Genomic DNA, 24,615 nt, shown 5'->3' on the forward strand with positions numbered 1-24,615 from the left:
TGATGGTAGAGGGATGGATGGATGGATGGATGGATGGATGGATGGATGGATGGATGGACGGATGGACTGACAGAAGATCTGGTTCATACGCTGCTGCCTTTTAGCTGAGTCTGGAACCTTCCCCTCTGTCCATTCCAGCAGAAATTCTCTTATCTTTTTGTTTGCTCTTTTTAACACCTTTGCAGCAGGCACAGTGACCAAAACGAGGGTGTTGAACGTAGAGAAGCAAAGAGATCCATGAACTTTAGAGACACAACTCAACTATGACTTTCTCAGGGAGAGGATGAGAATTATTTTTGTCCTCTTCCCCTTGCCCTGATGCCAAAAATTCTCTGTGCAGCAGAGGATGAGGTGCCTCAAACTGTTCAAACTTGAACTGCTGCTGCCAGGAGCAGCTTAAAATCATAAAATCATAGAATATCCTGATCTGGAAGGGACCCTCAAGGATCATTGAGTCCCTAAGGAAAGTCCCCATGGGACACCCTGCAGGACCTTCCTCCAAAGGGAGGAGGTAGCCAAACCATTCCAAAAACCGCACTGAACACAACCTTCCAACCCCAACAAACACAACCATAAAATCAGCCATAAAATCTCTCCACAAAATCAGCAAATCCATGACACAGTAGGTCCAGCCCAACAGTTCTGCCTGTGGCAGCTCCATGGGCCCCTCTTAGTTATTCACCCCAAAAATCTGAACTTGGGACCTACATCCCAAATCACTCCCTCTGCTCCGTGTGTTTTCCAGGCATCTCCTCCGGGATGTTTTCCAGCCCCCTCCTGGATGCCTTATTGATGTGTTGCTGCCTCTTCTATTAGGAAAAGTACTCCACAAGCAAATGAATGCTCGTGTCAGGGATTTCCCTGGTGGCAGTCTCAGGTGACAGGTTGTTGCCAGTTCACTTCCAACAAGCCAAATCTGCAAAATCCCTCTTCCACACTGGTATCCCCTCCCCTAACCTGTTAATTGTTCACCTCCATCATGGGGATTTAGCTGTTTTGGCCATAATGATGAGATGTTCCTCAGCCTGCTGTTAAACAGGACTTTGTTCAGACTCATGGGTAGTAGATGGGGAGTTGTCCTTGCTCATCCCATGGCTGAATGGGTGCCAGTAGGGATTAAAATCTTTCCAGCACGACATCTCCTTGTATTTTCAGTTCACTAGCACTAAGTTACCAGCACTAAACCCCCAGTAGATGTTTGTGATTACCTTTACACACTGTCCTCCTCCAACATCAGCTTTCTGGTTACTTTTTTCCCTGACTTGATCGGTTTCCCCCCATTTTTTCCTTCTTTCTTACCCAGCAGGAGAAATACCCAACACTTCCAAAGTGCTATCAATATCACAAAATACCTTTGACCAAAGCCCTGGGTTATTTTATCAGATGTTGAGGAGAAAAAGGAATGGCAAACAGCCCAGAACACTGATCAGAAAACCTGCTTCAGCTTATTAATTTAACACCTGGCATTGTCTGCCTTGTGCAGCAAGGTCCATAATATGGATTCCAAATAATTAGAGGAAGGTCAGGGGCAGGTACAGACCTTCTGCCTGCACTGAAGCAGCCAGCTCAGGCACAGCAGGTGGGAGATGCTGACCTCAGATTTATGTGGGGGCCTCATTTCTAGTCAGTGATTCCATATCTAATTAAAGCATGCGCAGCACCCATGGAGTGATTTGTTGGAGCTGCTCTGAGGAAGCATCAATTGGACCAGAACTTTGTGAGAAGCAAATCCCTATTCCCACCCAGGAATATCCCATTCTCTGGTCTCAAACAGCCCCTGAGGTACAAATTTTACTTCTTGTGTTTCTATAATAACCTTGAATTTTTCCCTCTGATTTCATGGGTGTTTAAAAGGAAGAATCAGAGATTTCTGCCCATGGCCTTGCCAAGGAGGACAGGGATGAACTGGAATGCTCAGCCAGGCCCAGGCAGCCCTAATTCCTTCCCTAGGCCCAAGACACACAATTCAGAGGAGAAATCCTTACATCTGAGGAGGAGTGCCAGTTTTCAATGACACATATACAGACCTGGGTGGAGGCAGGAGAGAGACTCAGAGAGGTTTAAAGATATTTAATAACTTAATTCCTCTGGAGCAAGGATCGTGATGCATGCTGAGAAACACACAGGAGGCAATTCAGTGCTACCACCTGGAGGGTCTGTGGGATGCTGGGTGACTCACGTGGTCTGTGAATATTTCCATCCTGCTGCCAGGTTGGTTTTCTTTCCTTGCAGCTTCCCTCCATCCCTTCAAACACAGCTCAATCCCAGTTTGTGCTGGCTTTATAGATTCCTTTCCTTACTTTCCCCCTCAGATCTTTGGCAATCACCACATGCAAGGAAAGGGGATCCTCAGCACCGAGGAGTCGGTGTCTAGAGGTAGCTGGGAAAGAGGAGCCAGCAGAAGCAGCAGCAGCAAGTCAGATCCCTCTCTGGCACAAGAAACTTATTCTGTTAAATAACTCTTCCTTATTCCCAGTCTGACCAGAATAGATGCCACCAGCTCACCCCAGAGTTCCCGCTGGACACAGATCTCACAAGACATCCACATTCAGGGTTTTCTCAAATCTATGATTAAGTCTAGGTCCAGAAAGATCCATACAGTAATTCCCTGATGACTGCTTGCAGCTCAGCTCAGGGATTTCTCCACCCTCCTATCTCTCACGACCTTGTCACAATGACTGGCAGGTTGAATTTTAGACCAGCTGGTGGCTGTGACATTGACACACCTCACGCTGGAATCGTTTAGATGAGCGGATAAAGTTGTCATTCAAAAGCCATCCTTAAAGCATCCCCCATCACACATCCAAAGGAAATCCATAAATCCAGCACTTGTCCTCCCTGTATACCTGGGGGGAAGCAAAACTTTTGAGTCACCTTTTTTTTTTCAGAATGCCAAACCTGAGATCCACGGGAGGAACATCGGTGGCCCATTGGGCCTCGAGTTTTAAATGGAAACCAGGAATCCTGATGCCTGGTCTGCAGGGAAAAGACCACTTCATAATAAACCAAGCATAACAACACTGATCCAAACTTCCTCAACTGAAATCAAAGGCAGAAAACAAAGGAGGGGATGGAGGGAGACAGGAAAAATGAGCGGGTCGAGATGAGCTGAGCACACATTTTAATGGGGATTTGGACTCCCCGCTGCTGCTGCTGAAAGGCTTCTGCAGCAATCTTGGCTTCCCCTTCCTGGATTTACTGAGCTAATCAAACACAATTCAGTGTGGACTGTAAGCCAACAAAATCCACAGCTGGTGAGAGGGAGTTTGGGAGCAGGACCACGGGGTGGATGGATGGGAGAGAAGCCCCTGCTCCAGGCAGGACAGGGAAATGGCCAAACACCACCCTGAAGAGCCAGAGCAGCCAACCCTGGAAACAGCAGAGTCAGAGCCACGTCTGAGGTGTGTTGGGCGGGGGGAAGAGCAGTTTGGTGGCTCCATGTCTGCAAAGAGCTTCCAGGCTCACCCTGGCTGGATGGGCATGGCCAAGGTGCTCACCACGTCCTACATCAGCAGCTCTGGGTCACTGCCGAGGGCTGGACTAGTAAGGACACATATCAGGGGTGTGCAAACTGATGCTGGAGAGGCTCTTGAAAATGCAGAAACCTAGAAATGGCTGCAACAGCTCAGCCCAAATATCCATAGAGCCATTCATTCATTCTCCAGCTCTAAGAGCAGAAAAAAATAACAAAACAAAGATAATAAAGTGAAAATTCTCCTGGTTTAAGCACCCAGCTTCCAGCCAGCACTGGCAAGGGACTGCCTGCCCTGGAGCCTGTGCTGATGTCATTGTATTGAACAGCTCTCAATAGATCTTTCTTTCATTAATTTGTCTAATTGCTTTCCAGCCAGTTGTGTTCCTGCCCTCCATAATGTGCCTCTCAGTGCTGCACAGATGAATGATACACCATATGAAAATGTCCTTTCTTCTGTTGTTTTTAATATTCCACTTGATAATCTCATATAAAGTTCCCCAGATCTTGTGTTATGAGAAATGGGCAGTAATCATCCCCTCTTCGCTTTCTTCATTACACTCCTGATTGTCTGGATCTATTGTGGCCCTCTCAGTCATCTCTCTTTTAGATGAAAATTGCCAAGTCACACAATCTCTCCTTGTGTACCTCTGACAATCCTGAAAAACTCTCTCTAGCACCAATTACCTTTTCTGCTTCATTCTTCACCTGTTTTTAGCTCATTTATAAATACACCAAACACCCTCAGCAGACATTCCCATGGGACCTCCCCAGATCTTCCCTTCCTCCATCACAACCCTTTATTCATGGTCTTTATTTCCCACCTTTGAACTGGTTGCTAATCTATCAGAGGACTCATCTTCCTGTCCCATGACAGCATAGTTGAGATTCCCAGCTATGGGAGAAGTATAAATTCCTTTGTATTAACCACATCATCCCTATCACATGGACTTCCATTTATTTAAAGAACAATAATTGACTTGTGACACCCACTGCCCTCCCCCAGCATGTCATATGCTTTTTTTATTCATCCATTCTTAATCACGGCTCAATCAAATTAATGGGGGGAAAAAAATATTCCACAGAATCATAGAATCCCAGAATGGTGTCTTGGAAGGGATCTTAAAGATGATCTAATTCCAATCCTTCTGCCGTGGTCGCCTTCCACTATCCCAGGTTGCTCCAAACCCCATCCAACCTGGCCTTGAACACTTCCAGGGATGGGGCAGACACAACCTAAATTCAAATTTCATGGTTCCAAATTCCAGCTCTTGGACCTTTCAGGAGTTTGATTTTAAAGAAAAATATACATTTTCCACCTTTCATTCTTCCATCAAGGCCAGTATAGGCAATGAGGTGTAGAGCAGATCTAATAACGTGGCAATTTCACACCAGAGTTTCCCAAGATCTTGCAGTGAACATCACTTTTATGCTGTAAAAGCATTTTTTGCTGAGCCCTCAGCAGCAGCCACTTCACACAGCTTGTGCCCTTTGGAAAGTAAACTTCCGGGGGAACCTCGTTAAATTTTAATCATTTCTTTTTATGAGGTTAGCAATGTGTTTCCTATGTGGGCTGCCTGAAGATTGTTTTGCAATTCACACCCCAGAGTCAGCGATCCTTTTACTCCTTTTCATTTTCTTCCATTGAGTGCAACTTCTAGTTTTAAATAATGTCTCTTGACTTTGTTGTTTAAACAGGTACTTTAATTTTTTTTCCATTCCCTTTTACTATCTCTAGGTCTTTTTTTGTAAGTCATATAACTTCACAAGCCTCCTACATGATGTTTTTATGCAGGATAATGTGAGGCACTGTACCTTCTTTTTACCCTGTCTGCTCCTTTTAACAAGCTCCTCGATTTTATGTTGTTTCTGCTTTGAAGTTGAACTCCACGGTAATTTCTATTTATTTCTTTTATTCTGCATCTCCAGGACACTGAATTCGAGCACCAGGTGGTTGCTCTTTCAGAGCAACACACTGATATCTGTGTCCTGCAGCACATCCTGGGAGTAAATCAAGAATAAATCCAGATTTGTGTCTCTTTCCCTGGGTTTACAGGTATGAGCTCCGAGTGTTGTGACATTTGCTCGGTGCATACGAGGCCACTTGAAGTCTCTCATTACCACATTCTCTGCCCTCCCAACCTTTTGTATTTCTCTCAGCGTGTCACTGTCACTGTCACTGCCTTCAAGTGGTCAATAAACCAGCCTTAACACCGTGCCCTTCCCTGGGGACACCTTGTCACTTGTGCAAGATTGACCTTATTTTCTTTCTTTGATTTTACATTTTCTTTAACACGAAAGCCCTTCCTTTATCATTTCGGCCTCCTCTATTGTTCCTGGGTGATTTATGCCATAAATGAGCTTCCCTTTATCGAGGTTTCAGGCTGTGTATCCCATTAGCATCTTCATTTAAAGCAGACTGTGCACAGGAGCAAGTATATATTTAATTCTGTCTGATTGCCTATTCTCATGTGCCTTGATTAAAAGGGACATTCATCGGGATTGATTTTTGATGCTTTAACCTGAATTTTATCAAGTTCCAATCCAATTGCCTTCCAAGGATAAAAGCATGTTATGACTTCACCTTTACACAATGAGTTTCAACCTTTAAAACCTCTTCCCTGCCTAATTTTTATTTAACTGGCAACAAAGATGTTCCTTCCTGTGCCGGCTCCCACTCTTTGAAAAGGTTTCCTTATTCCTTCCAGACTTTTCCTACTCTGTTTTCTTAACTAATGCACTGAAACGCTTTCTCTGTTCCTGGCTTTGCATTTGAGAAAATGCCTCTGCAAAAACGTTGATTTTTAGCCTGTTATCTTAGCAGCGTCTGTCTTTCCTCCAGGATTTTCCTCCTACCATCCCCCTGCAGTCGAGAGCTGTGGCAACATCCCATTAGTGCACTGAACAATGCCAGGAAATATTCTCTAATCCCAGGGCCGAGTGACATGGTCTGATCCCAGACATGTTATTGAACTCTATTAACTTCCAAAACACCTTGTGGAAACCCACCCTGACCCGTTTAATTCCCAAACATGTCCAGGAATTGTTTGAAGGAGTGATAGCTGGCCCAAACCAAGCTAGATCCTAATAAATTTGCAGCATTGGGAGTTGTCTTCCAGCACCCAATAACATTCCATGGAGTTAATTCCAACTATAAATATATGTTATATGGCCCAGCACCACAGGATTCCTCCCACTGGAGTCACTCTGATTGTCCTCAGAAACACACAGAGATGTTCACCAGGCACCAAATAATGGCTTCAAACTGACACAGGGCAGGTTTACGTTGGATCTTAGGAAAATAATCTTTATTGTGAGGGGGGGGAAGCCCTGGCACAGGGTGCCCAGAGAAGCTGTGGCTGCTCCTGGATCCCTGAAAGTGTCTAAGGTCAGGCTGGACAGGGCTTGGAACAACCTGGGAGAGTGGACAGTGTCCCTGCCCATGGTCTTTAAAGTCCCTTCCAACCTAAACCATATTATGATTCTGGCAGACCCACGCCAGTCTCGTCTTGCCCAAACATCTCTTCCAGCCCATCTGAAAGCTTCTCCTGTCTCTATTTGTGATTTGTTTGGTTTTTTCCCCCCAATGGAAACAGAAGAGTTGCAGTGTCCTAACCTGGTAACTCAGGGAAAAGAACCTCCACAACATCAACACTGTAAAATGCAAATCGAGTCAGCAGGAGAAGACACTCGATTCGTGCTCCCGTCCTACAGAGATCTGTCAGTCTGTCCACCAGTGCAGTGGCCCTGGGCCTGCTCTGGAGTCCTTCCAGGGCTATGCCAATGTAACCCTGATCAGATTTCCTGCTCCTTTTGTGTCCACGCTGTTGGGAAAAGTGAGATAACTTCATGCCAAGTATCCCAAAGGGGCAGCTGCAGGAGTGACAGACAGGCCAACAAATTCCCATCCACTTTGGGAGAGATGTTTCATCTGCAAATGGGTTGTACATGACAGAGACAAGTTGCTATTTCAGGTGTTTAAAGACATGCTATAACACTGCTTGGCCTTAATTTTGGGCTTCAGCAAGCTATTGATTTTTTGATTCTTTATATTATGTTAATGATGTCGTGATCGTATCAGAGCAGCAATGTACTCCTGCAAAGCTCCAGAGTGCAATATTTAATAGGTACTGTTAGTATTAATTGATTTTGCTATAATTCATTCTACGCATGTTTTCATGCTTAAGGGTTGGGGTTTTCTATTTTATTAGCAGTAAATTCCCTAAATATCCAGGCAGAATGAAAAAGTCAAAGCATTTACTTCTCCTGTTATTTTTCAATTTGGGAATGGGGGAAGTGGGGAAGACTGTCCTCTCCAGCTCACCCCAATCAATAGCAGATTAAGTATAACACTCAATAACAGGACTGATGTGCTCCTGAACAGCTCAAGAGGCCATCAAATGATATTTTGTCAATTGGACAGATGAGTTTATGCTGTGGGTCCACTCTCCTTCCTTTCTCACCAACTCTTTCAGATCCTAACCCAGATGCGTCATCCCTGGAAGTATCCAAGGCCAGGTTGGACAGGGCTTGGAGCACCATGGGGTAGTGGAAGGTGTCCCTGCCCATGGCAGGGGGTGGCACTGGATGATCTTTAAGGTCCCTTTCCACTCAAACCATCCCTGGATTCTGTAATTCTGTGATCTTCTATCAGAGAAAGCCAGGATGGAATTCTTCGGGGCAGGTTTTTTTTTTTCCCTTTGGTCCTTAAAAGCAGAGAGCGGAACAGAGAACAAAGATTTACTCTTGCCCTACAGTCCTGGCAAGAATTAACTCCCCACCACACAGAAAACCACTGTCATGTCCAGGTACCCAGAGACCCTGCCCAGAGAGACTGCAAAATTCAGAACCATTCCTGGAAATAAATTTTATGAGGCAATACCCTCAAGATGGAAAAATCATTTCAGCTTCCTTGGCTAATCATACACTGAAAGTTATTTGTGACCTTGTTTGCAGGGCTGGGGCTAGGTGAGGATGAGGAAGGGATCAGGTTGATTTGCTTGTGTCCATGTTTGCATTTTCTCCTCTCCCTGAGAAAAGCTCCTGGCAAGCACCCCAACATCCTCCTCCTGCTGTTATTAACTGGGTGCCTCTTCAGAGGTGCTGGGTGGAAAAGGACCAGGGCAATCTGCAGAAAAGCCACCTCTGGCCCTGCCACATCTCAGAGATGCTCTGCTCTGATAACACATTACCAGGTCAGGCAAGCTCTAAGAGACTGGGAGAAGACAAAGCAGGCAAGTGTTATCTGAACTGAAATCCTGCCCTCTTGCCCTGCACAAAATAACCCCGTGCTCCTTGGCAGGGCTGGCTGGCAGCCCTTCCAAACTGGTTTTGGGGACAGGACGTGGCTGGCTGCCTGTTCCCAGCTCCTGGGGAGCCACAGGGAAGGACAGGTCCAGGAGGCTCCTGTCCCTCAGCTGCAGCTGAGAAAATCTGCAGACAAAACCTCTTTGTGGGGGAGGTTTGGGCCCGAAAGACAAAAGGAGGTTGGTTTTGTTGTGGTCATCTCTTCACCTCAGCTCTGAGCCACGAGAGTGGGGTTTCATTAATAAAGGGGCCTCATTAATACTGGGGTCCCATTAATACAGGGGTCCCATTAATCCAGAGGCCTCATTAATACTGGTTTTAAACTGAAGGAGGGTCAATTTAGATGAGATATAAGCAAGAAATCTTTTACAATGAGGCTGGTAAAATACTGGCAGCAGTTGCCCAGAGAAGCTGTGGCTGCCCCATCCCTGGAAACATCCAAGGTCAGGTTGGATGGGGCTCTAACCCACCCTCACCCCAAAATGTGCACTCTGAATCTGCACCAAGCTACCAAGGGAGAAGCCTTCCAGGCATGGGAAGTTAGATTGAGATTATTTTCTTCACATGTCTCAATTAAAATGTAGATCTCCTACAATGCCTGGGGCAGAGGGGCAGGAGGCATTGGGAATGAGATAGTCGAGGGAGAAGCAAGACATGGGGGGTGTTTGCTTCTTCCCTGCCTGCCTTAACCCTTCTGGTGCCACCTCTGCTCTGACAGAAGGGTCTTCATTGGGATAATCAAGAAATAGCACATTTGCAACTTGTCATGACTGCCAAGGCTCCTTCTGCTCTAATTAAACAAACCCAAGACCTACTCAGCCACTGGCGAGATGAAATTGTTATTTTTGTGTTATATATATATATATACACATATATGCTTTTTTTTTTTTTTTTTTTTAAATTTATTTATTTTACTGTCTGGGACCTTGCAGTCATCACATCCAGCTCCCTACAGGACTTCTGCGATCCACTCATAGTCAAAAGTGTTTTAAGTCTTAGGGTCTCACACCCACCCATGAGGTGAGGAACTGTTACTCCTGTCCTACAAACAAGGGGCTAAAACACAGGGAAGTTAAGGATTGGAGTCATTTTAAGTCGGGCATTGTTTGATATGGTCGTTCCTCAGTAGCTGCTAAAAGAAACTGGCACTTCCAGAGGCCAATTCATTCCACTGCCTTTAACACCTCAGGGTTAGGAGGAATGAGTTCAGAAAAAGTCCTTGTCTTCACTGTCTGCAGAGACAAGAAACCGAGGAGCAGATGAGATAAATCCCATCCTAAGTAATTTGTCCAAAATCATGCAAGGTACTATGGCAGAGCAAGGAAATTAATTCTGCTCTCTTGCCTAAGGAACATTCTGTAACCAGTGGATCATGCTGACGTTCCTTTCTGAATGCACCAAGGGGTCCAGAACTTGTTTTCTCCAGCCAGAACCTGTCCCAGATCTTGTCTTACAACAGTGACTCAGTCCTTCAGCCCACACCAATTCCCACTTCCCTGACCTCCCAAATCCCTTTATCCACTTTAGGCAGAATCCTCCTCCAGCTCCTCCACTCTGTCCCAGCAGAGCACTCAGCATTTCCCCTCCTCCTCAGAATATTCGTCTCAACTTCTGCTCAACTTTCTCTTTATTTTTTGCCACAAGACAACCAACAATAAGACGTGCTAATTGCTGGTGCAACTTCCTAGGCAGGGAAACAAATGCTGGAGGGAAATGAAAAGAAACTTGCCCTTCCTTCTGTTAGCAGGGGCTAATTCCAGGACACAGCCAAGCTGCTTGCTGTGGGGCTGCCCTGTGTCCCTACAGCACTCAAATAAGCCCTTTGCCAGGAGCAGGAGAAATTCACAGCCAACACCTCTGTTCTTCACTGGGAATTTGGCCTCCCCTACAGAGGATGACAAGAAAACATGTTTTATTTGAATATCCTGGTTTCTTGCATCCATATCTGAAGTGGAAAATGATGGAAGACAAGATGTTCAAGAAAACAGGACAGTGAGTTTCTCAGAGCCACTCACCAAACAAAAGAAATGCAGATGTTGCTGGCATTAGGGAGAAGAGTGTGCTTAGAGCAAATCAAGGAGGATCCCCCCCAAAATAAAGCCCCACTGCAGGATGAGAGAATCAGCTTCAAGCTCAGTAGCTCCTGTGAACTCTCAGAACCTCCCTCTAGGACCACAGTTCTGCTGGGACAGGAATCTTGAGTTGGAAGAGACCCACAAAAATCACTGAGTTCAACTCCTGGCCCCGCACAGGACACCCCAAAAATCCCACCCTGTGCCTGAGAACGTTGCCCAAACACTTCCTGAACTCTGGCAGACTTTATGCTGTGACTGCTTCCCTGTGGAGACTGTTCCAAAAATACCAACTTCTTGTATCCAAAAGTACCCAAAAATTACAAAAAAAGATAAAATCTCTCTGGTACAGAAGTCAAAGTGGAAAGGATCTACCTCTGCACCTCTGCTTGACGGATGGAGTGCAGGGGGATGTGGGAGCAATAGGGAGAGTAAAGGGCTGGGGACAGATGTGCTGGTGGCACATGGGGAGATCTGGCAGCAGGTGAATGTGGCAATTTGCAACAGAAGATAGGAGAAAGGAATTCTTCCCTGTGTGGGTGGTGAGGCCCTGGCTTAGGGTGCCCAGAGAAGCTGTGGCTGCCCCTGGGTCCCTGGAAGTGTCCAAGGCCAGGCTGGATGGGGCTTGGAGCACCCTGAGACAGTGGAAGTTGTCCCTGCCCATGGCAGTGTTGGAATGAGATGAGATTTTAAGGATTCTTCCCACAAAAATGATTCTCTGATGGCTTGTGTTTATGGCCAGGAGTGTGTGCAGATCCATGGAGAGAATGAGTCTGGATAAAGACACACCTTAAAGGTTTGCTGTGCTTTTCTTTAGGATGAATTTCTCCCTGATCCTCTCCTGCTCCATTCCCTTCCGGGACTTGTCGCAGGTGGAGGCTGATGAAATGCCACAGAAGCAGCAGTGGCAGCGCAAGGCCGATGTTCCCCCAGCCTGGGGAGGGCTCGTTTGATGTGCCATTTTCCCTTATTGGCAGCTCATTGGCTGCAGAGGCACCGGGGAGCACCTGACAGCAAGACAGATTCCCTAAAAGAGAGCGATTCCCTACAAACAGCCCAGAGACTGAGACAGTTCCCTGAGCCATCCATATTCCCTGACACTCGCTGAGTGCCACAGCCTTGCAGCAAAGCCTAGCCCTGCTTTATTGCAAATTGGGGCGTTGGAGGACTTTAAAATCCACGGGAGGAGTGAGACTGGTCACGTTGCAAAGCCTGTGGAATTTTGTCCGTCCTGAGAATTTGTGAGGGGATAACGTCCCGAGCTGGGGTTAGGCTCTGTTTTGTTGCCATTATACAGAGGTCTAAAGTCACTGGGGATGTCCTCAGGCCCCCATCTTATCCTCCAGAAGAAAAGTAGACTCTGTGTCATATTTGTCAGCCCCAGGTGACTGTCTCATACCTGAGGTGCCCCAGCTGCAGCACAGCAGAGATGGGCCACAGAATCGAATTCCTTGTGTAAACAAAAACACCTATAATTCAAAGTCTCCTTTTATAATATAATAATAATATTTTATAATAATAATCAGGTGTTTAAGCACCTGATTATTCCTTTTTTTGCTGTTTCTTGAGGGCTGAATCTCCCTGCTGGCTCTGTCATCATCTGTGTTGCAGTTCAAGTCAGGGAATACTCCTTCCCTGTGACAGTCCTTGTAACTTTGCATCTCAGCTCCAGTGCACACCTGATTTTTAAGATTTTTAAGGCTGCTCAGGGTGGCCATACAGCTTATCCCTGTCCCTGTTCCCTCCCTAGGTATCTCCTGTGGGATATGCAGATATTCCACCCAGAGACCTTCCCCTGCTGAACTTTCTGCAACGCTAAACCTGAGCTGCCAATGTTCCTGTGATGGAGACAAATCCCAAGTAGGACACCAAACTCACAGGGCTGCACGAGGAGAAAGCTTCTGCTGGAACCCACTGCACAAACTAATTATCTTCCCACCCCTCCCCACTGCCCTCTGGCAAAATAAGCTAATCAAAGAAAAGGTTGTTATCAAAACACATTTACCACACGCCTGCGTCTTATGGCCCACAGTGCCCAGTGCTGTCCCTGAGTTGCCTCAGGCAGGTACAGCCACCGAGACAATCAACCTGTGAAGGGCACAGCTCTGCCCTGCACTGCTCAGCACAGCAGAGCAGGAAAAGTACTCCCGAGAGGGACACGATGGCATTTAGGGAATGGATTCGGAGATGGGTCAGTTCTCCAGGACTGGGGATCGGCTTAGAGTGGTTGATTCAATGTTATCTGTAGAGAAACAGGATTCCCAGGAGCCTCCTATTCACCTGGGGCTTTGTCACCATCAATAGCCAGGGCTCCCTGTCCTGAGAATTTCCTCCTCCTCCCCGAGCTAAGAGCCCCGATCTCATTTCAAAAGGCCTCTGCAGAGCGGTCACATTTAGGGCTATTTCCTTGTCTCCAAAGGTGTGAAAGGATGGGTACTTTAGCTGTACCTCAGCAGGCGGATCAGAGATTCCCTGGGCTCAGGGCAGGATGCTTTGATGCCCCAATGCTGTGCTTCCCTCCAAAACGCCCATTCCAGTTTCCATAACTGCCTGGGAAGAAGTGGGAATCGCTCCATGCCAAGGCCAGTTGAGGGAGGATGACTCCACCTTCCCTTGCTATCAGGTGGAAGGGCTTCTCAGGCCAGCTGTGACCCTGGAGGAGTCAAACCAAGACATCCTGAGAGCTCATGCACTCCTGCCTTTGCCACCACTGACTGCCAAGCAAATGACTGGAGACTTTCAAACCAAATTAAAGATTTCAGATTTCCTGGAATTACTTTCCCTCCCAGCATTTATGTTTTTCTCCCCATCATGCAGCAGCACGGAACTGGAAATCTCCTTTCCAGTGAGAAATGGCCACAAACACCTCGGACACACCAGGGTGTTGAACTTAAGAGCTGAAGTAGCTCTGAGCCTCCTTTTTGATGGGGAGGCACAGCCCAGCTGGGTACAGATTTCTGAGGAAAAACAGGGTTTGAGCTGGAAACCATGTTCTCCATGTGGCTGCTCCATCCTCAGGAAGATTAGGACAATTATCACGTAACTTTGACAGGACTCCCAGGTGTCTGAAGGCTTCAAGAGCTGCCCCATGGCAGGATAATGTTAAGGCAGGAAAGGATAGAGAAAGATTTTCCTATAAAAACGGCCCCAGCCATGACTGTGAGAGCCAGAGGGTGGTCAGGCACTGGGAAAGGCTCCCCAGGAATGTGGTGATGGCACCAACCCTGTCAGAGTTCAGTAACAGAGTTTGGACAATGCTCTCAGGGATCTGCTGTGATTTATGGGGCTGTCCTGTGCAGGGCCAGGAGTTGGAGTTCGATGATCCATATGGGTCCCTTCCAACCCAGGATATTCCCTGGTTCTATGAATTTTTCATCATTCCAGGCAAGTGCAAAACACCTTCCAAATTGCTGCCTAATTAGAGGGACTCCAGTTTGCACCTTGGGACAAAATAGCACAGGGAGAATAAGGCAGGGACAGCTGAGGGTTTATAGGAGCACAGAGCCCTGCAAGAGTCAGAAAAACCCTCTTTTCTCACTGTTAAAGCTCAGAGTGGCCCAGGACTGGGTGTGATATTTCAACCTCCTGCAAGCCTGACCAACACAGCCCCTTCCAGAAGCAGCACCAGAGGAAAAGACTGGGAAGGAAAAACAAGGAGGAGAAGGGGAAAAGAAAGAACAAAACCCCTCAGCCTGAAAGAGTCACCGGCTTTCAGACGGCAGAAAGTCAAGCAAGGAAAAGACCCTTCAAGAAAGGTCTTATTGCAGCCTGTGTAGGCAGCTAAGGTTACCCGAGACTCTCTGGTGGCTCAAAAGACTTTGACCAAGAAAGTTAAAGGCAGGGCCAATCAATGAGCTCTGCCAGAGGCAGCGCATCAGGTTACCTGCTGAGCCCAGGCACCGCGAGCTGCACTTTGGAACTTTTCCTTTTTTCTCCTGGTCTGGCAACGAGTCTGAGGGTGGATAACAAACCTCCCTCCCCCTCCACAGTAATCACTAGAAAACAGCTTGTTCAAATGTTTTTTTTTTTTTTCTTCATATTGTGTTAGGAAAGAGAGTTGTAATTTCGGGGTGTACAAGTTGCTCACACAAGTGGCTGTGGTGGATGGGGAGGAGGTGGAGAGCAGGAGGATGTGAAGGGTCACTCCCCAGACAAGGGGGTAGGTGTCTTCTGCCAGAGGATGGCATAAAACCCCTTGAACAGAGCTGGTTTTTTGTTGGGAAACCAAAAATTTCTCCTATGCCTTCTGAGGTGTCTCAAAGCAGCAGGGATCCAGTTAATCCAGACCAGCTCCACCTGAGGAATTGTGTGTGGGAGAGTTTGGCCATCCCTTGACTAACCCAGAGCCAAAGGGATCCAGGAAAGGGACTGGTATGGCTCAGATGTGAGAGTCTTATGTCATTGCTTCTTCCATGGGGTGAGGATGCCCGCAGAAGGCCACTGGATCCTATTCCCAAGGTTCAGGAGTAGCAGGATCTGCTGGCACGTGCCCTGCAAAGCCAACAGAGCCAGCTCGGGTGCCTTGGGGAGGCTCCGGCTGCCAGAAGGACACACAGAGGACATGAGTAGCTCCTCAGAGCTGAGCAGAGGAGTGCAGGGAGCAGAGCCAGCTCCTGGCTCCGATGTCTCCACGCAGGACAGACTGGAGATGCCTAAACAGTCCCTCTTCCCTCCGCAGCAAATGTCAGCTCCTCTAAACCAACAGCGTTTGTTGACTGCTTTGCTCAGTCTGCAGGGCTGGTAAAGACTTCTGGGGGAGAAAGAAATCACAGATGCCCAAATGTTTCATTCTAATGAAAAAATAAAAGTAGAAAACTAATGCTTCCTTTCAGAATGACTTTTTATTTTGAAATCTCAAGCAATTTGCTAAAAACTGAAACCAAACCCCAAAACAAGAACTTCCAAAGTCTAAATGAATCATTCTTCAATTACTAAATGGAATCAGTTCCTTCCAGAACAGCTTTCAAGAACATTTCTTATTAAAAAAATAGTTGGCCACCGTGAGCTGGTGGAAAGAAAAAAAGTTTTGAAATATCACAAGTTCTCCCAGAAAATGGGACTGTTTCCCTCTCTGATTGCAATTAATGACCTGCCAGCCAAGGAGTCCCCAGACCTGCAGGGGCAGATTCCAGAGCAGAAGAAGGCTGGTGCCTGGGGGTGCATCCTCCCTTAAGGACAGCTTGTGTGTGTTCAGCTATTCCTGTTGGAATTAGATGGACGTTGCATGAGGATGAAATGAGGCAGCAAGGCGAACACTTAGGAGTGGCACTAACACAGCAGAGCCTGGGATGGGTCACTTTGCACCCAGCGGGGGATTTCCCTTTAATAGAAGGTTGCCTTTCTCTATAGGGATGCTGCTTTTCTGCCCTAAATTTCCGTTCTTATGGCAGCTGGGGTGTTAAACACAACCCAGGGATGCTGTGCAGAGCTGAAAACCCATGTGGTGACCACGTGCACATGGACCTGTAAATGTGCATAGAATAACAGAGGGGTTTGGTTGGAAGGGACCCTCAAAATCATCCAATTCCACCCCCTGCCATGGGCAGGGACAACTTCCACTGTCCCAGGCTGCTCCAAGCCCTGTCCATCCTGGCCTTGGACACTCCCAGGGATCCAGGGGCAGCCACAGCTTCTCTGGGCACCCTGTGCCAGGGCCTCACCACCCTCACAGGGAACAATTCCTCCTCAATATCCAATCTAGAATTAGGGAGGGCTCTTTCAGTTGAGAAGGTTTATCCCTCCTCTGGGGATAAAGAGCTTGAACTATTGTTGGGAAAGAAGGAAAAGGGGGCTTACAGTTTGGGTATGGATGAGACAGGAGTAACTTTCCAAGGGGATTAGAAGGGTGGTCAAATTTGGGTGGCATCTTTGGACAGGGAAGCATCTGACACAGGAGGAAGCTGCTGAATTCATCCCAGGGTTGCAGAAAACTTCATTTTTCTCTCACCCCTCTCCACAGCCCCCATTCAGGCTGCTGACATTGCTGTGACCTTGCAGCAGTCCCGAGTGCCAGCTCGTGGCTTTGCAGCCTGCTCCCTCCCTGCTGCTCCCACCCCAGCCCCTCTCCCTCCCCGGGAGACCCCTGCAGCCACCGAGTGCCACATTTTGAACTTACACCAAGTAAATGATTCGTGGCTGCCTAAAGAGACCTGAGCAGAGCCCGGGAGGGAGCAGAGCTGGGAAAGGGAGGGGGTAAAGATCGGGGTAAAGATACAGAGATGAAAAGCTCCGGTGACCTGCTCTGTATCAGCTCGTCTTCTCGGGGCAGAAGCCAATCAATCCTCCCCCCCTCTCTCCTGCAGCCGTCTGTGGGTCTGTCTGCCTCTCTCTCAGAGGACTTGAGTTTCTCGGTGTAAGGTTAGGACAGCAGAGCTGTAGAAATCGATTCCCAAGCCCTGGCACGCCGCCCTCGGCGCAGACAGCCCAGCTCCACCGGGAAAATGGATGGGGAGCTGTCCCTGGACCTCTCCGGTGGTGGGAGCTGAGGATAGTTGGAAATGGGGCTCTGGGGAAGAGGGGTTACATCAGCCCTTGGAGGGAAAATCCCAAAATAAGAGAGGTGTGCACGGGAGAAACAAAAAGACAGATGCTGTAACCCATTGGGCAGTTTCCACCTGTCTCCCAGTCCACCTCTCTTCCTCTGGATCGTTTATACTGGAGGAGGATGAGGGAACAGTGTGGCTTTGCCCACAAACCTGGTTCCCAATTCTTGCACAGCCCAACTACCTTCTCCATGCCTTCCACAAGCTCCCACATCACTGGATTCAGCCCTGCACTGGGAATCCCCTGGGATTCCTGGCTGGGAGGGAAGGGGGAAGGGTTAGCAGCCAGGAGGGGAAATGTTTATGGCATGTTTCCCCAGGGATCCTCGTGCAGGAGTTGTTGATGACATATCCCACTTGAGGAAAAGGCTGTTAATGAATCTTAAGGGGTTCTGATGTGCAGAAATTTCTAATCAGAGGCTCAGTATTCCAGTATCCTTACCCTGAATATACTGCGCAGCCAAAACTTGTTGAGTGGGATGTAATTAGCTTCTTTGCTCTCAGGGCTGCCCAAAAGGATGAGGAAAACTGAGACCCTTCTGGGACACCTGAGGCTGCACTGAAAACCCCTCCCAAACTAGGACTGAAAATCAGATTTCTTAACACCAAGGAAAACTAGAGGGAAGCAACAGACTTGAAGTGGGCTTTGATAACATTTGCCTTCAAAGTGCTTGCAGAAAACCCCACAGGGAATTAACCTCAGTAACCCCACTGCAAGGTACATAAATAAGAGGTGTTTCTCTTTTCCAGATAAGGAAACAGAGGTTAAGTGGCCAGAGGGAGGAGGGCACGGGGATGCTGCCATCAGCCAGGTCCAGATCCCAGCCACACCTCTCCCTCAAGGATCGAGCCTGCACAGGGATTTTTTGTTTTAACCAAGTCGATGCTGCCAACCCCACCCACCACCCTCCATTCCATTTCCAATACTCCTCAGGATGAGCTGCTGCACGCTCTGCAGTTGTCTCTGCCCCTTTTCTATCCTTTTGGGAATTTATTGCTGCATTTATTGATTGCTTGACCCTGGATGGAAGGAGATGAAATATCCAGCATTGCTGTGGTACAATCAATGAACAAATTCACACTTTCCTGTGCTGCTTGCACATGTCTGTGCTGTCCCTTCACTGACAGCAAACACACGGTGTCCTGGAGGATGGATGCAGGATAAGATGGGATGGGAACACACTATAAAGCTCTATATCAAATAGAAATATCCTCAGGTCAGCAGGATGAAAGTTTTCTGGGCTCTTGCCCACCACACCACAACTCAGGACTGGTTTGCCAAGGTCCTCTTGAGCAATTCCAGAGCATGAGCCACATTTTTGGATGTGTTTTGGGATGGATCCCCCAGATCTGATTTGAAATTAAGCAGACTGTCATGGTTTTGGATGAGGGTCACACAAGCTGACAGAAGCATTCAGAGCATCGACAGAAGGTTGGAATATGGTCCAGGTTTGTTCCTTTCTGTTCCAGGAAGCAGAGGTAACAAAGTCTATCACTTCAGCCGAATCCCTGTCTCCACCTGGAGAGTTTGCAATGCAGCAAGAGGAATTCAGGTGAACTCAGAGGGAGAAGACCAACACACTGCAAGAGCAGGGCCCATTAGAAAAACCCTCCAAGGCTGCCAAGGACACCGGGAGGCTTGGAGTGACAGCACCCTGCAGAGCCTCTCTCAGCTGGAGGCTTGGGTTGGACAGACCCACTGCACTTCCCAGCCACCGCCTCTGCTGAGAGGGGCTCGGCAAATGAGACCTCCCTGCCACTCAGAGCCAGGAGCTCAGCCAAGCTGACACCTCCCTCTCCACAGCTTGGGCAGAGGGCTCTCTGCAGGAGGAGATCACTCAGGGAAAGGCTGCAGAGAGGCAACTTCAAGATCAATGGCATCATTAAACAGCCTATGGAAAACAAAGCCAATGAACTGATACCCCGGTCCTGAGGACACCAGGATCCAGTGCTGCTTGTGAGGCAGGGGATAAACCAGAACAAGAAAGTAATGGAACAGTGAAATGAGGTCCTTGCTTGGCCTGTTAAACCATAATGTCCCAATGAAAACTACCTTGGAGTGGATCCCATGTTGTTTAGAGGGATCTGATTCCTCTCTAAGGGCGATGGAGATCACAAGTCCAAAAGAGGAGAGGTTCAGCGTAGCAGCGGAAAGCTGGAGGTGCTGAGACAAAGGCTACTGGTCAGAGTCAAATTCCCTTAAGGAATGGAAACCACCAGGAAAATGTCCCCCAGAGAAGAGCTGCTAGAGGGCTGTATTCAAAGCACATCAGGCTGGACAGGTGCTTTCCTGGTGCAGTCAGCAAACTGTGGATAGAGTGGTGGAGAAGCTCTGCCCAGCCTCTACCACCCTTCTTTCCCCTCGTCTTCCAAAAAAATCCTTTCTCAGTTAAACAAATTCCCCCCTCCAGCAAGTCCCAGAGATCTTTTTAGAGGTACCTGACTCAGCCAGGGACTGAGAGAGCATTTTGCCCCTCTACCTGTGTTACTATGAGGGCAGGTGATGGGGACAGGCAGGGCTGGGACAGTGACAAACCCCAGTAGGTACTCACGTGTTGTGAAGGACACACCATCCGCAGTGGGGGTCTCCCGAGCCCAGGCACTCGCTGCAGGTCTCGTACTGGCTGCACGACTCCACGGGCACCCTGGTGAGCTGCAGGAGGAAAGGAGACAACCTGTCAGGCTTCTCACAGGGCTCAGAATGGCTTGATGGAGGTGCCACCCTCCCTGCCCCCTTCCCCCTGGTGCCTGTGCTCCTGCAGGGACATTTGTGCAGGGCTGGGCAGGAGTGGGGCAGGCAGAGGGATGTGGATGGTTTTCTTCAGAGCTCAACCTGGTGCAGTCCCTGTCCAGATCCTGGTCCATGTCCCCTCTGGCCTTTCCCTCTTTCCCTGTGGCCCTTCATCCATTGCCAAATGACTTCACTTGCAGGATTTCCCAGGAATCAGCAAATCAGGAAGGCTGTGGGGATGTGGTACTTTGAAGTTAAATTAATTCATTTCGATTGGACAACAGGAGATCTTCTGCAGCAAGTTAAACTCCCTGGATCTCATTGATCTCTCTGGTTGTGGACTCTGTTGCTTTTTTGGCTTCCTGTAAGAACTGAGGTCTTGTGATGTTTTTGTCTCCCTCCATGACCTCGTGAACCACCAGTCCCCACTGCCACTCCCACTGGAAACATTAGTTCCACTCCCCATTGCCCATTCAACTTTCCAACCATCACTTATCCCACCCTGGAGATGTTGGTCCCACCAGGAAAATGACAAAGGCTACGAGACTGGGTATTTTCTTGCTGTAGCCCTGCTTTTGCAGCTCAGAAGGCGTTAGAATAGGACCTGAAACACCCATCTATTGCCAAAATACCCCATTTTATCATCTATTTTTCTTTTATTTTTCCTTTTTAATTAAAGTATTTCAGTGAGAGGTTTCAAAGGCTGAAGAGACTGCCCAGCCTGACCTCCTGTCTCACAGACCAGCGCTTTTGATTCTTCTTAGGTTTTGTGAGCCCCTCACAGCTTTTGAAGCCAAACACACAATTTGGGCCCAATGACCTGATGGTCCCTTTTCCATTGAATAAGCTTCAGAGAGGCTCTCTAATATCCAGTCGATTGCTGGTGTCTTCACCCCAGTTCCTGTCAGCGGGGAGAGTTTATTCCCTCAGATGACAGCGTGTGGTATTATCCTGATGAAACACCACTGAGAACTGCCAGCTCTAAACTGCAGAACAGTTACTCCTGACAAATGACGAGGGAATACACCTGGATCCCAGGGACAATTTTTTTACTCGGCACAACATTCAGGAGAGTTTCAGCTGTGAAGTGACAGATTAAGATCTATCCTGGCTGCATCTGTAAATCAACCAAAAACTGGCTTTGCAATTTAATTTTTTTAATATAAATATATATTAGGCAGAATTCCAGCTCTGTATGAAGACCTTTTCTGCTTGTATCAAAAATTGTTTTTCTCACCCCTACCCACAAATCCACATTGTAGTTGATAGTCTACAAGCAAAAGCTGAAAATGTGCAGTTTTGCCTCTGGCAAGTGGCAGAAGCTTTAGAAAACTTCAGGTAGAAACACGTTGGGGTTTATTTACCATTGCACCACTGCATGTGCCAAGCCACCCAGAGAAACCAACTGTGGCTACTGAAAACCTTTAATGAAAAAGTGAGAACGTGGAGAAAAAAATCCTCAAAGAAAAACCAACACAAACTCACATTTCTCAACTGAATCTATTGCCATGAGCGTAAAAACACAATCAGAACAGATCACAGAGCAATAAAAGTTATAAGAACAAAACAGGGAGCCAGTCATTCAAACTTCTCTAATTACGGTGGCCTTGGCAGTGATGAGTAAATGGCTGAATTTCATGATCTTAGAGGTCTTTTCCAAGATTCTATGATTCTTTCAAGAAGTTTAAAAATTAAGATGGTTTGGCCATGAATGAGGTTGTTCCACCTTCCTTAAGCTTATGATCAAGAAGGTATCACCTGCTCATGAAGTATAAACTTTATGCCTCAGGGTTTCACCTAATTAAACTCATTGAACCCAATAGTCTGTGTCGTATCCAAATCTCCAAAGGGACACTTTTTCTTTACAAGAAGATACCAAAAGGTGGAGACATTATAATTTATTATTCCAGCCATTCCCACCTCTTGGTTCCACCTGAGAAAAATACATTGTGAATTATTTTATCTCAATCGCATCAAGCTTGGCCATGTCTGTGCTGTGGCCACCAGAGGACTCAAAGAAGAAGCAGATAATTTAGTTTTGAAAGACTCTAAATCTGCCATTCCTCAGTCAAGATGCAATTCCCACCTGGTAATTAGAATTTTGTGAGCACAGTTGGGTTTGGCTCTGCAGTTCCCACCCAAACAATCCTCAGTTTGACATATGGTGCTGCTTGATTTATCCTCATTAGCTCTAGATAGTTCCATCCAGCCTCATTCCTGAGCCAGTTAACACCTGTCTGATAGAAGTGAGCCGTGGTTAAGAAGTTTAGATCAGAACATGAACTTTTCCAACACCTGGTGATCCTGGCTTGAATGTTCAGAGTCAAAATCCACTTGTGGCTCTGATATATGTACAAGACAGAAATCCCAGAGGACTGAAATTTGCTATTTCTTGGCAAATTGCTATAAAGAGAGTAGATAAAAGGTGGTCTCTGTAGGTTTTATTATTATTAGTTAATTTGCCATCAAAGGATATCCGAATTTGTTCCAGTGGCAGGTAGAACCTACTGGGAACCCAGATCCTCATCTTTGCTGAACAGTTTTCTTTCCAGTGTGATTGGGTATGTTTTGTGGGGTATGTGTTGTTTTTAGGAGCATGCCTGGCTTGTGCTGCTGTCCCAGAGACCACAGGGATGTGCCATGAGCTTCCCACATCCTGCCAATCCCACCAGAGTGTGTCCCGTGTCACCATGTGCATTATCCCTGCCCTAAAAGTCCTTTCACGAGTTCACCTCAAGCAGCTTTATTGTGAGATTAATTAAAACTGTACCACGCTGATAAATGTCTTGGGCTGGAAGTGTCAGACCTTCCAATTAATGCAGAAAGAAAGCACAAAAAACAAAGGAGCTGCAACTGAAAGAAAAGCCACCTAAGGGTCGTCTGCTGAAAAGAGGAAGAACATCAAGCAAATAAGGCACATCAGAGGTCTTATTTTCTTTTTTGGAGCATAAATTGTAATTAATTCAGCTCAGCTTTCCAAGTTGAAGGGTTTGGGGGCTGACTGTGTCCCTCCAGGGAACAGCCAGCTTTTTGTGCTGCCACTGAAATATCAGGAAAAGGGAAGCCCGTGCAGCTTCCCACTTACAGAGCCTCTCCATTATTCACTGGGATGAAGGGACCAGGCAGTGCTGAAGGTTGAAGTCTCCATGGCAAACCAGGCTGTGATCACTCCTTCCACCCCTTCTCCATCCTTGGAAAGTCTGACAAACTCTTCAAGGTTATTTCCCAGCCTTGGTGAGGATTCCTACCTCTGGCCCTTCGTGGGAGTAGAATCTGGACTCAACATTTTGCAGCAAATACTGTAGAATCCTGGAACATCTGAGTTGGAAGGGACCCACAAGGATCACTGAAGTCCAGTTCTTAGCCCTGCACAGGACAACCCCAAGAATCCCCCACATGCCAGAGAGTGTTGTCCAGATATAACCAGCAGTTCAGAGGGATTAGAAAAGGAAAGTGTCCCTCATTTTGGGGCATTAGGAGCCAGTTTGGAGTAATTTCTATTTCAGCAGCGGTCACAGCTTCACTGACATTTTGGCCTCACTGTGCCAGAGCAATATATGGATGTAAGAACAGACTGCTGCTGTTCTCAGGGCTTATATCTCATATATTAGGAAAATACATGATATTAAGAAAATGTTCTTGCCCCAGAGGGTAGTGGGACACTGAACAGGCTCCCCAGGGAATGGGCACATTCCCAAGGCTCCCAGAGCTCCAGGAGTGCTTGGACAATGCTCTCAGGGATGCATAGGGTGGGATTGTTGGGGTGTCTGTGCAGGGCCAGGAGCTGGACTGGATGATCCTTGTGGGTCCCTTCCAACTCAGGATATTCCCTGAGTCTATCCCCACATCTCCCCATTTTATCAGGGAGAGCTGAAGCTGAAAGTGAGGTCTCAGCAGCAGAAGGAGGATGTCTCAAGGTCTCTGAAGTTGTGTGTTTATGGCATCTGAGCAAGCTCAAGGAGGAAGTTCAGGTAACACATGCTCAGTGAACACCAAGTTATTAAGTACAACATATTTAGGCTTTGGGTTCATTGGAACATTGAAGATATGAAGGTGAGGTCCCTACAGATGCCTGTCCACACACCTGGTGGACATCCAGGAACTGCTGTGCTTCCTAAGGTCTGTCCATAGCAGAGGGACAGATGATCTCTGATCCAGAGTGAGATGCAATCCCAGAGCCAGGGTCGGACAAGGTGAATCCCACGTCCTTCTCAAGGGCAGAAAGGGAACAGTGAGCAGGCCCAGCTGCCATGGCTGCAGCAGGATTTGAAGAGATATTTCACTTCATCAACAAATTCATTCACTGCTCCCCAAAGAAATCATTCACGAGATTCTGGCTCACAAGAACATCTTAAAAATCTGGCAAAATCTGCAAACTGCTGAATGGTTCAGAGCTCAACTGCTCCTTCAGGGTGTTTCACACACCACCTCACCTCTGATCCTGCCTAAATTCCAAACTGCAGATTCTCCAGCTCCCAGCCTCCCTTCCCC

General features: G+C 47.4%; 1 protein-coding gene across 1 annotated transcript in view; it reads right to left on the reverse strand.

The window, feature by feature from the left end:
- The window catches only part of PLXNA4 (plexin A4), a gene marked incomplete at both ends in the record, with an annotated part of 391,941 nt that overhangs the window by 119,905 nt on the left and 247,421 nt on the right, over nucleotides 1-24,615 (reverse strand). The window contains one exon of the mRNA XM_082280537.1: nucleotides 19,946-20,046. Coding sequence (XP_082136663.1) covers nucleotides 19,946-20,046 — 101 coding nt within the window. The remainder of the gene's footprint in view (nucleotides 1-19,945; nucleotides 20,047-24,615) is intronic.

This window comes from Coloeus monedula, assembly GCF_965178545.1.
Source record: "Coloeus monedula genome assembly, chromosome: 4".
NCBI lineage: Eukaryota > Metazoa > Chordata > Aves > Passeriformes > Corvidae > Coloeus > Coloeus monedula.